Source organism: Cryptococcus neoformans (genome assembly GCF_000091045.1).
Source record: "Cryptococcus neoformans var. neoformans JEC21 chromosome 2 sequence".
In the NCBI taxonomy this organism is placed as follows: Eukaryota; Fungi; Basidiomycota; class Tremellomycetes; order Tremellales; family Cryptococcaceae; genus Cryptococcus; species Cryptococcus deneoformans.
In genome coordinates, this window is record NC_006684.1 from 1 (window position 1) to 15,615 (window position 15,615).

Below are 15,615 nucleotides of genomic sequence, written 5' to 3' on the forward strand. Positions count from 1 at the left end.
ACCCCCTAACCCCCTAACCCCCTAACCCCCTAACCCCCTAACCCCAGCGCTCTGGCCTTCACTGACTACGACCTGAAGGTTTACTCCCTCGGGGACCGAGACGCGAGGAGCACAGCCACCCCAAGCACCCCCAACAGCAAGCTGGCCGAATTCTGCTTGGACCGGTGCGTGAACTGGCTCGACAAGGTGGGTCAGGTCGTCTCGAAGAACGCTCCGAAAGTCACTGGTGGGGTCTTTAAACCGATCATCCTTTCCACTGGTGGCCTGATGAGCAGGAGCACAGCAGACGAATGGAAGGAGTGGAGGGAGGCGATGCCGGTGGGGGGGTTCGAGAAAATGGAGAAACGGATTGGTGTCGAGTTAGTAAAGGCGAGGGCTAGGACGCTGGTCTTGTGAGGAAGAGGAGGTTGGATTATTTTTTCTTTTCTTTAAAAAGTTGTTTATTTAAGTAGTTTCTTTAATTCGGGCAACCCACACGACAACCCAATAAATTAAACAACGAAAAATGCAACCTCTATAACCCCCTAACCCCCTAACCCCCTAACCCCTAAATTAAACAACGAAAAATGCAACCTCTATAACCCCCTAACCCCCTAACCCCCCTAAGTCTCAATCGCAAGACACCTCCAAATCAAAAATGGATGGTGCCATTACTCCGGACGCCTCTCTCATCGGAAACGTCAACGATCCTAGCTCTCCCTCGGGCTGGAAAGAAATGCTTTACGCAGTCATCGAAGTGAAGTGGATGCGATTAGCGGCTCTTCTTACCGGCGAGGCTAAAAGTCAAACCGACGAGAAAGCTCTTAGTTACCTCTGCCAGGAAGGCGTATTTCAAACTATGTGGTATGTCATCTTGGGTTACGCCATTTCGCGCTGCATCTTCGGCCTCTCCATAGTCAACGAATACTTCTATAGAATTGTGTATCTCTATCAAGACTCGGCCTCAGACAGTCCCGTGCTTGCCCTGGAGGCAAGCAACGAGTTCTTGGAGAACGCCGGGCGACATTTTGGATATCCGCGGGATGGTTACTCAGTCGAAGAACTTGCAGAGCTGCAAGACTTTTGGTCGTCGCCTCCCAATTGTCTGATCAGCGACCGTGCCAACGCCACTTTGAATAAAGAGGCAAGGTATCACCTCGATGCGACCATCCTCTTTTTCCTCGCTCATGCAGCGGCACTTCCAACGCAACGCTTCCTCAACGACCTGCCCCTCCCTTTTGCTCATCATGTTCCTGTTGAAGCGACCGCTCATTCAGCCACTGACATGAAATTGAAAGGATTAGAAGTTGGGCGCAGGCGACACAGTCTTCGTTCGACCAAGAGGAACAAGCGCACATTGGCGGATTTGTATGATGAAGAGAAAGGTGAAGAGGACAAACCAGGGGACCGACAGGACAAGTCAGGGGACCGCAAGCCGCCTGGGAAGGATAATCGCAACAATGATCCTAGGAACGATGGTTCACAAGGGGGAAACCCTGGCTCCGGAGGCGATAACTCTCGTGGCGGAGGCTCTGATCCTGGGGGCGATAACTTACATGGCGGAGGCTCTGGTCCTGGCCGAGGACATGAAGGCTCCGACTCTCGAGATGTCGGCGGAAATGAAGGTTCTGAGTGGAAATCATCCATTATTGCCTCCCTCATCTCCAATCCGCGTGAGCACCTTGTAATCTTATCTTACAGCCTGAAGTTACGCTTACGAATTTATTGTAGATACCAGTTCTTCTGTGGCTCCCTCCTCTCCCAGTGTTAACTCCACCGCGTCGTCGGAGGATGTTCATTTCCCGGACCTGTCATTGGACTCCAATGACAGAACTCTTGTCCATGGTGATTTGTCCACCGATCCCCTCCCGAAAGTTCACAAGTCCTCCCCTCTTGATCTCGATCTCGAGGACATCGACCCGGAATCGGGCGAGCTTACGTTGGCGGCCTATAAGGACCGCCTCGCATTGCTCGGGGTACGGGTGAAGTTGGTAACTAGGGAGGAGATGGACGTCTTGCTGGCCCGGGGATGAAGGGACAGCTTTGGCTGTTGAGCGGGTGGAGGAGAGGAAGGGATAGCGGTTTCTGTTGTATATATTGGTTTCTGTTGTATATATTCGTTTCTGTTGTATATATGGTTTCCGTTGTACTTATTGGAAATTGAGATAGACATCATCTTGTAGAGATATGTTACTTGTATGTCATACAATCATATGTCCAAGACGACTCCAAGAGTAGAGTACGATTACAAAGATGTCTAATGGCAAGCAGGTCACTCAACAGGAGCAGTCGCCGCTGCTGTATTCGCCACGATAGATACTGAATTCTGCGTATACAGAGACAAACGGAAGAGTCAGAGAAGGCGTGTTCCAAATTGTGGTCTCGCATGGATATGGCCTCATATCATATCGGAATCAAATGTATAGTAGCAGTCATACATATCGCCTCCATGCTACACTACGTAAGAGGGGAATTAACCGATGTTCCACGTCAAGCAGCTTAAATTTCAGATTATCTGATCTCCACGCCCGTAATTAAAATACACGAATTAAACCCGAATTCAACTCCCCGATTTATTTACTTCCGTTCATTTGGTTCCTTCCACGCTATTAATCAATCAGCTCAATAATTAAATAATACGGACATGTTATTGTACTATTAGCGTTTTTACCACCACCAGCATCGATCCTATACTGGTGGCAATGATCGCAATAGCCAATCTCGAGAGAGCTGTATTTCAAGTGGACCGACGACACTATTTCCCTCGTTACGCGCCTCCAACGTCCGCTATACCCAACGTGCACGATACCCTCAGCAGTAGCAGCATATGTGCCTCGCTCGTCGACGTAGATTGAGGTTTCCGTAATGATGGGTATCCACATCTCCTCGACAAATGATCTTTCTAGTCGATTGTTTAGAACGAACTCATGCCATGGTCCCACTGTGACACATACATGTTCTTCCCATATCTTATCTCCTTATCTAGTAGATTACATACGGAGTATGGACAAGTACCACGTGCCCTGGAGGGAGACTGGCCGAAGCCGAAAGTGTACCCCAAACGGAATCAAAACTCCAGGTAGGGTGCGAGAACTGGCGTGACGTCAAACTCCGATCATTGTTAGTCACCGAATGAACGAGGAGTTTTGTTCGTATTTTTCCGTTTTCTGTTGGCCTTTTTCGCTGGAATCTTGTTTCTTCATCCACTGCAAATTGAGACTTCAGCTCCTCTTATTATAACATGCATTTTTCCCTCATGAATCAACCGTGCACACCACTTCACTTATTATGTATGGCCTGGTCCTCATCCATATTTCATGATGTCCGTTCGGCACAAAATTTTTAATGCAGGAGCATACGGAACCATGCGGAGCCCACATGACATCATGCGCAAAAAAGGAGTTGCCACTCGTTATTACCCATCAAGCAAAAAACCCCAGCCCAGGTGTTGTGGGATGACGTCCAATTTCCTGGAATCTAGCATGCCCACCCTTATTCTAACAGCTTGCACTGTTTAAATATATTGTAGATTTTTTGATCTTTTCCGTCTTTTCATCTTTCGGCCTGCAGTGAAATACTACTATCACCGACAATTGCCTTGGGTTGTTTTCATCTCAACTACTGTCAACCTCCATACATCTCTATCGTCCGTCTGAACAACCGACAACCCAAATTTTGAACAGTGACCATGGCCGAACAAGTAGATACCGCTACGTTCGTACCTCTCAACTCTCCACCTCAACTTGCCGACCTGACACTGACCCTGTTATCTTGCTTCTCGACAGCGATGTTATCCAGCAGAACGCCGGCGCAGCCCAATCAGCAGTCGATTCAAAACGAGATGCTGCCCTTGGTCCACTCAGAAGCCACCGTACCCCCCTCCCCAACGAACTCGCCGAATTGACACCTGAAGAGCAACCGGGAGGAGGGAGGAAGAAGGACGATAACACTCTAAGTATTAACATTGCGCTTGATCTCCTCGTTGAAGTGTAAGTTATTGTATTTCTCTTTCAACCATCCTCATCACCTCTGCCATCTAACCAAAGTGTCTTCATTTGTCGCTGATGTCCTACCATATAGCCATCTCACCGCCCGAGTTAAGGGTGATATTACCATCGGTCTCCTGTAGAGCGGCAAAATCAAAGTAATCAAAGTATTGTAGGGCACAGGCGATTTTGTAGAAAACGACCTATAGTGAGCCTTTGACGGCGTGTATGGCCTAGATAACCTGTGCATAGCTTCTTGTACTTAGAACTTTACCCTTTCGTACCTCTCGTCATGTATCTTTTACCTTTTGACGATTTTATGAGTGTAACATGCAGAACGCTGAGTGTGTATTGTTTATATTATCGACTCTTGCTTCACCTAAAACATAAAAGTAGAATCAGTGACTTACGACTTATGCTACGGCGATAAGATACGTGGTCAAAACATCAACCAATGTTTCCGATAAAATGAAAGCCTCTTTACTTTTCATTCTTCGTTCTCTCCTCGTTCCCTCGTCTTTCGAGCTTCTTATGTACTTCGCCAAAGGTTTAGGACACATTTCGCCCAATGGCACTAACGAACGATGGGAGTCAATTCAAGCGTTTTTTTACTGCTGAATGCAAGAAGACAACGGAACATAAATGACGTGTATCAAATCGCTCTTGAGTCTTTAGAAGAATTAAAGAACGACAGAGTTCTAAAACGTTTCTCTAAAAAAGAAACTAACACGAAGAACATTCGACATAAGGCTGATTCACGTTTCGGAAAGAGTGGTCTGAAAAAAACATAACTCAAGCTTTGCTTCTCACAAGACAAGAACAAGAATTCTGAATAGGCGGTCGAATAGCTGAAAAAATGACCATGTATAAAAGAGTCTTATGATAATCCCACGCTAGAACTGAACTGACAGAGAAGCCGAATGCATCCAATTTTTTAGTCTACCCAAACAAATCCTTCTCTCTCCATCTCTCAGCTCTTATTTCCTCTCCGAATACTTGTGCACACACTCCAAGAACCACCCCATATCTTCCGGTTTGACATTCGGCGTGATCCCATGCCCCAAATTTGCGATCCACCCGCCTCCAGCTTCCTTCCACCTCGCACTCAACCTCTCCACCTCTTTCTCTATCCCTTCTTTCCCTCCATACAACACTGTGGGATCAAAGTTTCCTTGGAGGTTAACCTTTTTGCCTACAATCTCCCGGACTTCCACAGGGTCCACGGTCCAATCTAGGCCGAGGGTAGCGTACCCCGTTTGAGCAGGATCAGAGAGGAGGGAAAAGGTGGAGGGTGTGTTGGCGCCCTTAGCGAAGAGGGTAATACGTACGCCGGGGTGAGAGAGTTGGGAGAGGACGGAGTGGACTTTGGATGAGATGTGGAGAAGAGGAGGGAGTGCAAAGGTCTTGAATTGGTGAGGGGTAAGTTCGCCAGCCCAGGAGTCAAATACTTGGAGCATCTACATTTATGATATTAATGTTTTAAAAGAGGATTTGGAATAGAGGAAGGGGGAAGGGAAAGGGACATACTTGAGCACCGGCAAGAACTTGGCCGATAAGGAGATCGGCACAAACATCCGCAATACGCCTCAACAACTCATGACTTGCCTCGGGGTATTTGTACAGCCAGCTCTTGCTCTTCTCAAACGTCTTGCTCCCTCCACCTTCACACATGTACGCCATCAACGTCCAAGGGGCACCACAGAACCCAATCAGGGGCACTCTTCCATCCAACCCCTTCCTGGTAAGCGTGACCGCCTCAAATACATATCCCAACTCTTTTTGCACATCTACATCCTTCCTGAGACGCTTGATGTCATCAGGTGTGACAAGTGGATTTGGAAGGACAGGACCGCGAGAAGGTTCCATGAGGACTTCCAAGCCGAGAGCTTGAGGGACAACAAGGATGTCGCAGAAGATGATGGAGGCGTCGAGGCGGGGGTAACGGTCAATAGGTTGGAGAGTAAGGGCAGATGCGAGGGAAGGGGTTTGGCAGCATTCGAAAAAGGAGTGATGTTTTCGGACCTCAAGGAATTCTGCGTATATCTATGTAAGCTGGAGTCAATATGAAAAAGAAATTAAGACATACCAGGGAGGTATCGGCCTGCCTGCCTCATGACCCATACTGGAGCACGAGGGGTCTCTTCGCCGCTCGCTGCGCGGAGGAGGAGGTCATTCTTGAGCGGGGGGAACTGGATGTCCCTCCACGAGCTGACGAGGTCAAGTTTGGGGATTGCGTGGGGCATTGTGTGTTATGAGTATGCACTTGGAAAACACAGCGGGGAAAAGTGAAAATACGTACGAGGAAAAGCGGCCATGGCCGCAGTGGAGGGCAGTAAACTTTCACCCGCCAAATCTCGCATTCTTCGACAAATATTCATAACTACACATCTCAATACAAGATACAATGCCCAGAAACAAGAAGAGATCACAGCGACAGCCATCTCCACTGCCACAAAGGCAGGAGATCAAGCATGACTGGAAGAAAGATGATGAGGAATTGGAACTCGAACAGGCTCTCTTCGGACGCAAACAGAAAAAGTTCAAGCCAGACAATAACAACGACGAGGAGAGTGGAATGAGTGAAGTAGAGGACAACGACGTACGTCCTATTCCCTATGTTAATTGACGCAAAGCGTGCAAGTACTGATGTGGATTGTAGTTGTTTACAGTTGACGCACCCCTTGCACCCGAATTTCAAGTTGACCTCGATGGTGACGGTTACGAATACGCCGGTGGTGATGGCAACAACGACTCTGACTCTGACATTTCAGGGGACGAAAACGAGTTCAGAGCATTTTCACCTTCCCCCAGCCACGACCGCTCCATCTACGGTGGTTCTGGTTCCGAGTCTGGGTCTGAATCAGAAGATGAGACTGACCGCCCAACAATCACCCTTCCCGACGATATCATCGATCTCCCCTCTTCTCATGACGAAGAACTATCACGTTCAAAAAGAGTACCACTTTGGAATGACCCTGCGGACGAGATGGCAAAGGTTGACATCAGTGCGTCGAGAAGGTTGAAAAAAATAGATCGGGGGAAGCGGAAGACTGTGGAAGGGGAGCTTGTAGGTGGGAAAGAGCTGCAGGCGAGATTAAAAGAGCAGTAAGTGCTTTCTCCATGTCTTCTCATCTACTCTCTCGTGTCATGAATTTATAAGTCTCAAAGGTAAGGATAAAGCTGACGAAAGCCATCATATAGATTCGAACGACTCCACCCCCCACCCGAATGGGCCAAACGACGTACTCTCCCCGGTACACCCTCCCTCTCCTCCCTCCTCACTTCCAACAAATCATTCATCTCCCACTCTTCCCTCCCCTCCGCGCAAGACCCACTTGCCCGCCCACCTCTCCCGCCAGGGACCATTGACCTTAAACGTGTGCGTAACGCAAACCACACCAACCCCACCGTCAGTAAACGAGAAGCCGAAGGCGGTAAAGGTGGAGTGGTGGATATGGCGTGGCATCCGAGCAGGCAGGTGGGAGTGTTGGCCATTGGTGGTGGCGATAGGCGAGTAAAGTTTTTCCAGGTAAGTTGTATCCCAATTTTGCAATTCACTCTTGATCATCGAGGTTGAGTCTAACAATATATATATTTAAAAAAACGCAGGTTGACGGACACACAAACCCCACTTTACTCACCCTCCACGTCCCCTCACTCCCTCTCTCCAAACTCACTTACCATCCCTCCGGGACCTCCCTCCTCCTTACCGGTTCTCGCCCCTTTTACTACACATACGATCTCTCCTCCCAAAAATGCTTGCGCTCCCCACGCAACCTATTCGGCTCTGTCGCCTCCCGCGAGGGGGATGCACCCAACGAATTGTCGAGACATACTTTTTCCCCGGATGGGAGTCTTCTCGCTGTCGCTGGACGACGTGGTGCCGTGTCTATCCTCTCCCACTCCACTTCGGGAGGTGGAGTAGGCGGGATGGTGGCGGAGCTGAGATCAGGTAGAGGCGGGACAGCGACAGCGCTGTCTTTCTCCTCGAACGGAAAGTACCTGAGTGTGTTGGGAGGTAGAGATGGAGCAGAGGTGGAAGTTTGGGATGTAGCGCAAAGGGGGGTGGTGGGTAAGTGGAGGGATGATGGGATGAGGGGTGGTGGAGTTATGGAGACGAGTAGGGATGGAGGATGGATCGCTGTTGGGTAAGTCAAAAAGTCACTAGTCAAAAACTATTTTCGATTCTTTTCGTTTTCAACTTCTTTCTGTTTTATCTCTCTATACTACATATTTTCTCTCAAAGGAGGAAGAATAAAGCTGACACAGCAACATTCGACCACAGATCCAATACCGGCCTCGTCAACCTTTACTCCCCCTCTCTCCTTCCTCCGTCCACCCCATCCCCTTCCACTACCCTCACCACCCAAGCAACGCCACTTAAAACTCTCTCCCACCTAACGACCCCCATAACCTCCCTCTCCTCCCACCCTTCCTCCTCCATCCTCTGCATCTCCTCTTCCACCCGTAAAGACCAGTTGAAGCTATACCACCTTCCTACCGGAAACGCCTTTTCGAACTGGCCTACGCAGGGAACCCCGTTGGGACGGGTGACGACGACAGGATTCAGTGAGAGTGGAGAATGGTTGGGTGTGGGGAATGCTGGTGGGAAAGTGCTGCTTTGGAGTTTGAGACATTGGGCGTAAGACGAGAGAGTGAAGTACCTAGAGGAAGAGGAGGGAAGATGGGAAGGGAAGAATAAGATATACTGGATGGGCAGAGAGGGCATTGTTGAAGATTGGAGACAGGGATGGTGTATATCCAATGGCATATCTTTCATTACATGCACTTCAATTTCGGGGTGATTCTGACAAATTAAAGGTGTTCAAGAAAGCGGGCGCTGAAACCAGAAATTGAAATTGACAAAGATAAACGTCGAAGCGTGAATCATACACGCCAAGAACACCAAGGACGAGCAAAGCTGTAAAAATACATAGTAATGCAAGATGAAGAGCGTTATATATACACAGATTATACTACAGCAGTTAATTATGCCCAACTATATAAACATGCCAAAATCTACACTCATCTTTGAAACCTCTTCAAATTCCTCGCCTTCGGCATCTTCATCTACACCTTCAATCTCTTCTTCTTCTTCCTCTTCCCGTTGTCTCGCTTTTTCTCTATCTGCCTGTTCATCTTCCTCCTCTTCCCCTTCGCCTTCCTCTTTATCATCATTGATAACAACGCCCTCGGGTCTTCCCATCTCCCTTTCACGTTCTTCCTCCTTCGCAAGATTCTCTCTTTCCCTCTCTTCCTCCTCTGCCTCCTCTACGGCCTGTAGCCTCTGAATAGACGCTATCGCCTCCCTCCCTTCCTCACCAAGCTCGTTATCCCTCTCGTCATCCTCCTGCTCCCGCTCTTGTTCCCGTTCTTGCTCCTGCCCTTGCTCTTGCCCTTGTTCCTGCTCCAATATTCCTCGCTCGACAATCCGCCTCAAGCCTTCAAGATCCCCATCATCTTCAATGTTTGTCTCGTCTTCTTGATGGTCAATATCCATGGAGAGTATCTCGGCGGCGATATCAGCAGCGGCTTCAGCGTCCGTACGGTCGATGGCATCGTCAGGTGGCGTGGAGGTATCGGTCTCGGCGTTGGGGCTAGAGTTGGAATTGTGGACATCGTTGATGGATACCAATGGACTTCCTTCTCTATCCCCATCTTCTCGACTTCTCACGCTCTCCGACATTGCCCTCAACCCTGCCCAACCTTGCATCCCACCATGTGACTCCATAGTACCAAGTTCCGCAAAGTTCCCAAGGCCTCCAAGTGCATTGCTCAAACTCTCACCCTCTCCCAGATCCCCTCTTGCAAGTTCAAGGATCTCATCCATTCGTTTTGCTCCAAGCTTGATAAGCGTTGACGTACGAAGCGGACGGGCGGGGTTCTTGAGCTTCTTTGGAGGCGTAAATTTATTCTCTTTCTCCTTGATATCCTTTGTGCGGACGGATGCGGAGGTTTGCGAGGATCGATTGTCCATGGTATGCGTTGAGGGCGCACGAGATGAAGTTCGCGGATGGGCAATGGAAGAGTGTGAATCGGGTAAGGACGGACCACGGGGTCGGTGGTTCATGGCGGCGGCAGAAGGCACAAATAATTCCGAAGGATTGGTTTCGTCGCGTTGGAGGGAGAGAGTGAAGAGAGACTTGGCGAGTTGGAGTGAATAAGAGTTGGAGAGAGAACTGGCAAATGAGACCGGATCGCTGGACAATTGTTTGCCTTGGTCTGACTTCTCGTGATCCTCCCCCTTTCCCCTAACAGGTTCACTTGACTTCTCACCTTCCGTAAGTTGACCTCTTGAGACCTTCTCAGATTCATCATTCAACATTAACAGCAAAGGTCCACCTCTCGGCGGCTCGTCCCTCACTGAACTAACGTTTCCCCAACTGCCCATACCAACCCTTCCCAGGCCCATACCCATACCTCGCTCGCCAAGTCCTATACCCATGTTCAAACGGTCGTACCCCATTCTTGACGAAGCATCTAGATCAAGAGTCGATGTGATAGTAGGCGTAGCGGAGCAGAGGGGGGAAGATGTAGGATGCTTCGATTGGAATAGTGGAGAGTTACTGTCGTCCAATTGGAAAGATTGAAGCTGCTTCTGTCGAGCTTCTGCAGCGGCCACTTCCTTTTCTCTCCGGGCGATAGTTTCACGGGCTGAGAGCCAAGCGTACCTGCGATAATAATGTCAGCCACAATTGATAGGAACGGAGATAAAAACAAGAAGAAAAAAACGTACCAGAGGACGTTATACAATTGCAGTACATCCTCTTTCCATGCTTTCAAATAATTCTCTCTGCGGAAATCCTTGGTAAGTTGCTGACACCTTGGAACATTGTCTATGAAACAAATAGTTGTACATGAGTTTGGCATGCAACAGTGGTAGCGATAGTGTAGGAGACTTACGAGGGCTAACAAAGTCGAGAGCCATCTTAATACAATCGGAAAGATTACAAACTTGATGCGCACATCCTGCAGGAATAAAAACTGCTTGGCCCTATACACGTTATCAGAAACCATATCGTGCATCACAAAAGCAATAACACTCACAGGATATTGATAGACTCTCCAGCTGACAACTCTTTTACGTTCCCACAGCTCTTTTCTCGATTTCGCATCGAGATAAAACATTTGCGAGTGAATGGGGTCCACAAAGTTATGAGTCTTGTCAAATTTTTCTTTGAGAAACTCTCTGATCTTGTCGGCATCTTGCGCAGGGTAGATGTCCCATACAGCGCAGCCAGGTCTAGATGGTATCTTTGAGTCGGTTCCTAAAGTGATTTCTGGCGAGGAAGAAGGTGATGTCGAACAAGTTGCAGAGGATATGGGAGCTTCTAATGAGGACGAGTCGTCAGGAATGGGGGAAGCATGTAGCATGATGTTAATAGCATCCGCGACGTCCATATGTAATCTCGTTGAGCCAAATCCGCCGGGCGTCTCAAGTGCAGCAAAGGCAGCATACATCTTTGGTCCGATATCAGGCCTCGTCGGACCCGGAGGGAACTGTAGAGGGGACAAGGCGTGAGCGCGATAGCAAGTGGAGGGCCGAAGGGATAAGGTCGAATTAAGGCGAGAAGATGTGAACCGTTTTCCTATCAGCGACGCGATTATCACAAGCCATCAAGACTTACATGTGAATATAGGTTCAACACTCCATCTCTCCTTGTATAGTCCGGTACAGGCAAAGCCGCACAAAAGTCATGATACAACTCTGGGTGTGTATCCACAAACTCATCACCTGGAGGCCAGTCCTAATGAAAGATATCTCTTTTTAGCGCGTTATTCTTCACCAATTCGACAACCAATCGAAAAAAAAAAAAAACTCACCTTCAGTTTCAAAATCCCCTGCCGTTTCTTTTCCTTCCTCTTTCCATCCTCCCCTTCCCTCTCCCATGGCTTGCCTACACTTTCCCCAAATGCAGCGAAGAAGGCCCCAACAGTGGAAACCAACGGCGTGTCACTCTGACAATCCACCACCGAACACTGTTCTTCCCCGAACCTTTCTATAAACTTCTCGGGTCCCCATTCCTCCCCTTCCTTCCCCATCTTCTCCCCTTCTTCTCGTCGTCGTCTACCACCACCACCACCAACATAGACATTCACACCACCTACAACGATCGGCTCCCCTTTACTCCACAGCTCATCGAACGCCTTGTTATCCAAACCTTCTGGTGAAGGGAGGTAGATGAACGGTAGAGAATAGTCCGAAAGACTGGCCGGGTCGGAAGGTGGATTGGGGTGGGTATGTTTGGTGTAGCTGAATGCAATCTTCTCAAGGTCTTGCTGCTGATCTGGCATGGGATTCGAACCGGTCCTAAAGTTGCCGGAGGTGGGAACGGATCTTAGTGGGGATGCAGATGGTAGGCCAGATTTCTCGAAAGGAGGATTGGCTTGAGGAGAGCTGCTAGAAGAGACGGTGGGAGAAGCATTTGCGGCGACGGGGATTTCGACTTTGGTGACTTGCGTCGATGACCGTACGGCCGCAGGAGCAGAAGCGACAGAATTGAGAGAGGCCGCAGGACCTGTGTGAGCCGCCGATGTCTCCTCTCCATTCTCCTTATCCATCATACCCTTCAACATTTCGCTCGCACTCTTCGGTTCCCCCGTCTCCAACTCTTCAACCTCGTCCATTTCAGGTTCCAACTTGTTGTCGTTCTCGTTCTTTGTGGTCATGGCGGCTGATCGGCGAACGGATGTTGAAGTTTTATCGATGGGAGCTTGGGAGTCGATGGGGTTATTCGAACTGCTTTCGGGCTGATTGACGGGGTGAGAATTCGTATCGGTATCGAGATTAGATTCGACGTTGGCGCCGGGACCCAAGTGCGTCACAGACCCACTTTCCTTCTCCCTGACAACACGAGCATTCTTGCTCCATTGTTCCAAAACGCTCTTCACCTCTTCATCCATTTGCAATCCCATCAATCTTAACATCCGTTCCCACTGGAGCCTCCATTCCTCCTTTTTCTTCTCTCCTTCGGGTTCATCCCCATCATCAGCACCAAAGAGAAAGTCAAACCCAGAGCCAGAGCCAGAACTAGCGTCCGGACCATACCCATGCCCAATGACAAATTCCGCAAGACTCAGCCAATGTCCCTCAATTTCCTCTTTCGTAAATCTCGAAACGGGCTGCAAATCACTCCGCACATGCCAAGCAATCGCCTTTTCTCTTTTCCTTCCATTTTTGTTCGTGTTGCTGCCCCCGTCGGTGTTTGCGTTGGTGGTGTTCGTTCTCGTGCTGCCGTTGCCATTGCCGTTCCCAGTCGAATCACCTCCCATTTCTCCTCCGCCTCCGCTCATCATCTCTTCCCACGGCTGCTTTATACACTTTAACAACCTCGGCCTCGCCGCATCCGTCAGCTCCCACGGACTCTCCCCTACGGCCTCCATACTCTCCGGGAAATACCGCTCGCACTGCAAACAGTAATCCCTCCCACACTTCTTACAGAAATAGTACCCGCCAAAAATCGTGGAGGAGCAGAAATCGCAGACGGAGCGATGGAGGGCGGTGTCGACACCGCGGTGGAGGGTGATGGGATTCCTCGCCCTGTGTGTCGAATGGGCGGGATCGGAAACTTCTTCCCCCTCTCCATCTCGTTTACCCCGCCCCTGCAGATGAAACGGCCAAAAACAATGCCTCGCTTCGCCCGTTATCAGCGGCAACAACACCCCCGCCACCGTCCTCTGTATCTCCTCCACCTTGTCCCCATCGAGCGGGGACGTAAACTTTGTTGGGAGTGGGGTAAGCGGTTCGGGCCAGGTGGTAGATTTAAAATACCCTGGGCCTGTGATTTCTGTTGTTTTGGGATTGATCCTGTTCGCATGAGCCGGCGGGTTAGCTGTTAACGGAGAAGGGAGGGAGGACACGGGGTAAGATACTCACGGAAAAACCCTATAATCTCTAAACCTACAACAATCTCCCCCTAGCTTACTCACACACTGCGTACACTTTCCCCACTTCTTATACCTCTCCCTCAGACAGATGCCCAACTGCACTTCTTCCGTTTTGCCCACCAAAAACTTTTTGATGGATTGATCGTTGAGCGCGCGGGGGCGGGAGGGCGGGAGGGCACGGGGCCCGGGGAGTTTGAGGCCGGTGGAGATTGGGTCGAGGGGTTTGCGGGAAGGGTGGTGTGGCGGATGGGAGGCGGAGGCGGCGTGAGAAGCCGCGTGGGATGCGGGGAACGGATGGGCGGATTTTGACCGTTTGGCAGACTTTGGAACAAGCTCAAATTCATTATCCCCTTCCCCGTCAGAAAGCCCATCTCCACGCTCATGCCCATGGCGTAAAGGTAATTTTCCCTTGCTTGCCCGTTCTCTCTGCCTCTTCTTCCGCCCAGCCCCGAGCGTACCCGCCGTACCCGGCGCGATATCAGGCGCGACCTCGATACTTTCCAGCGGCGGGGAAGATGAAAATGATAAACTGCTTCTTCTTCCTTGCTTTTCCCTGCCCCTGCTATCCCTGTTTCGGGTAGTATTTCGACCCCGTTTAGTCGCATTCGCATGTGACATGGAGGCGGATCGTCTCGCGCCCGCAGCTGAGGATTCCGCGCGGAAACGTGGACGTGGTAAACCAACACCATCCTTTCCTCCTCCCTCGTGGTCATAATCGTCGTATAGCGGTGTGAGCGAGGAATCTCGATCAACCTCCATATCCATGCCCGTGCCCATGTTCGAATTATTGCTGTTACTACTTGGTTGGCGATGGCGTTGACCATTCCGACTCGGCGCAAAAGGTCCGGGAGAAGGGGGAGGGGAGAATTCGAGTTCGTCAGGTAAATCCGGGAGGTCTGAAAGGGGGGACGATGCTTCACGTTGGATTTCAGGTTCGGGTTCGGGTTCGGGTTCGGGTTCATGAACTATGTGATCGTTAGTGTACCAACTGGAATCGATGGGAGAAAAAAAAGAACCGACTCACGCTCTCCGGGTTCTTGCCCTGGATCAACTTCGATGCTCTCTCCCAGCTCTTCCTCTTCCATCTCCACCTCCATCGGGCCGCTAATCACATTTGACTCTTGTCCTTGCTGTTCACTTTGGAGTCGGGCGTAGCTCGGTACTGTGATGGGATCCGGATTCGGATCCGGATTCGGATCTGGAGGCGAATCACGATTTCGATCCGCTTCACCAAGCTCTGTATCCACCACCTGTCCTGTCGACTCCTCCTCCATCTCTTGGCCAAGTTCGACTTCCGCGTCGTGCCCGTGCTCATGGGTATTATCGCCGGTCTCCGTATCGTGATCTTGATCTTGATCTTGATCCTGGTTACCGTCATTATCGTGCTCGCCAATCTGTTGCAACGACGCAATATATTCCATCAAGTTCGTCTGGTCCTCTCCCTCCCCTTCCCCTTCCCCTTCATTCCCCTCCTCCTGCTCCTCCTCCTCTTCCTCTCCATGCACAATCAAAAGATCACCCTCCCCATCCTCATCCACCTCTCCACCTCCATGCCCTAAACCTCTGCGATCCTCCACATCAAAATCATCGTTATCCGGATCAAACGTCGTAGGCAATGGCGTGAGGTCGTCCATTCTGTCCCTTTTCGGTTAGGGAAATACGCCGTGGGGTAATAAAAAAAAGGGTGGTGAAATTCTATATGATACAAAATGTCCGTCAAGCACCGTCACTGCAAGAGACGAGACGAGACGAGACGAGATTT

The 15,615-nt window shown here is 50.0% G+C and overlaps 5 protein-coding genes across 5 annotated transcripts; 3 read left to right on the forward strand and 2 right to left on the reverse strand.

Moving 5' to 3' along the window:
• Positions 1-637: 637 nt before the first annotated feature.
• Positions 638-2,012, forward strand: CNB00010 (hypothetical protein; the record flags this gene model as incomplete). The annotated part of the gene is made up of 2 exons (XM_568747.1): positions 638-1,652; positions 1,711-2,012. 2 exons carry the CDS (start codon positions 638-640, stop codon positions 2,010-2,012), a joined length of 1,317 nt encoding a protein of 438 aa, XP_568747.1.
• A 1,538-nt stretch (positions 2,013-3,550) lies between these two features.
• On the forward strand, positions 3,551-4,274 carry CNB00020 (expressed protein). The gene is made up of 3 exons (XM_568748.1): positions 3,551-3,693; positions 3,765-3,968; positions 4,060-4,274. The coding sequence occupies exons 1-3, from the start codon at positions 3,668-3,670 to the stop codon at positions 4,106-4,108; spliced, it is 279 nt and encodes a 92-aa protein (XP_568748.1). The 5' UTR covers positions 3,551-3,667; the 3' UTR covers positions 4,109-4,274.
• A 593-nt stretch (positions 4,275-4,867) lies between these two features.
• CNB00030 (uroporphyrinogen decarboxylase, putative) lies at positions 4,868-6,217 on the reverse strand. The gene is made up of 3 exons (XM_568749.2): positions 6,052-6,217; positions 5,493-5,998; positions 4,868-5,422 (listed from the first exon to the last, which is right to left on the reverse strand). The coding sequence occupies exons 1-3, from the start codon at positions 6,206-6,208 to the stop codon at positions 4,943-4,945; spliced, it is 1,143 nt and encodes a 380-aa protein (XP_568749.1). The 5' UTR covers positions 6,209-6,217; the 3' UTR covers positions 4,868-4,942.
• Positions 6,218-6,349: 132 nt separating this feature from the next.
• Positions 6,350-8,901, forward strand: CNB00040 (WD-repeat protein, putative). The gene is made up of 5 exons (XM_568750.2): positions 6,350-6,564; positions 6,625-7,070; positions 7,167-7,494; positions 7,575-8,113; positions 8,251-8,901. The coding sequence occupies exons 1-5, from the start codon at positions 6,370-6,372 to the stop codon at positions 8,609-8,611; spliced, it is 1,869 nt and encodes a 622-aa protein (XP_568750.1). The 5' UTR covers positions 6,350-6,369; the 3' UTR covers positions 8,612-8,901.
• Positions 8,902-8,907: 6 nt separating this feature from the next.
• CNB00050 (conserved hypothetical protein) lies at positions 8,908-15,563 on the reverse strand. Its single transcript, XM_024656419.1, has 8 exons — positions 14,878-15,563; positions 13,843-14,818; positions 11,790-13,773; positions 11,594-11,713; positions 11,013-11,465; positions 10,869-10,959; positions 10,702-10,801; positions 8,908-10,636 (listed from the first exon to the last, which is right to left on the reverse strand). Exons 1-8 carry the CDS (start codon positions 15,485-15,487, stop codon positions 8,965-8,967), a joined length of 6,006 nt encoding a protein of 2,001 aa, XP_024512100.1. The 5' UTR covers positions 15,488-15,563; the 3' UTR covers positions 8,908-8,964.
• Between the last annotated feature and the right edge of the window lie 52 nt (positions 15,564-15,615).

Bases quoted from the DNA above. Each gene is read 5' to 3' on its own strand.
- CNB00030 (XM_568749.2), bottom strand. From the start codon at position 6,208: ATGCCCCACGCAATCCCCAAACTTGACCTCGTCAGCTCGTGGAGGGAC. The intron at 5,999-6,051 runs GTATGTCTTAAT...AGATATACGCAG, and splicing joins GGCAGGCCGATACCTCCCTG to AATTCCTTGAGGTCCGAAAA. The intron at 5,423-5,492 runs GTATGTCCCTTT...TCATAAATGTAG, and splicing joins AAGTTCTTGCCGGTGCTCAA to ATGCTCCAAGTATTTGACTC.
- CNB00020 (XM_568748.1), top strand. From the start codon at position 3,668: ATGGCCGAACAAGTAGATACCGCTAC. The intron at 3,694-3,764 runs GTTCGTACCTCT...GCTTCTCGACAG, and splicing joins GAACAAGTAGATACCGCTAC to CGATGTTATCCAGCAGAACG. The intron at 3,969-4,059 runs GTAAGTTATTGT...CCTACCATATAG, and splicing joins CTTGATCTCCTCGTTGAAGT to CCATCTCACCGCCCGAGTTA.
- CNB00040 (XM_568750.2), top strand. From the start codon at position 6,370: ATGCCCAGAAACAAGAAGAGATCACAGCGACAGCCATCTCCACTGCCA. The intron at 7,495-7,574 runs GTAAGTTGTATC...AAAAAAACGCAG, and splicing joins GGCGAGTAAAGTTTTTCCAG to GTTGACGGACACACAAACCC. The intron at 8,114-8,250 runs GTAAGTCAAAAA...ATTCGACCACAG, and splicing joins GGAGGATGGATCGCTGTTGG to ATCCAATACCGGCCTCGTCA.
- CNB00050 (XM_024656419.1), bottom strand. From the start codon at position 15,487: ATGGACGACCTCACGCCATTGCCTACGACGTTTGATCCGGATAACGAT. The intron at 11,714-11,789 runs GTGAGTTTTTTT...ATCTTTCATTAG, and splicing joins AGGGGATTTTGAAACTGAAG to GACTGGCCTCCAGGTGATGA. The intron at 11,466-11,593 runs GTAAGTCTTGAT...TCCCCTCTACAG, and splicing joins TGTTGAACCTATATTCACAT to TTCCCTCCGGGTCCGACGAG.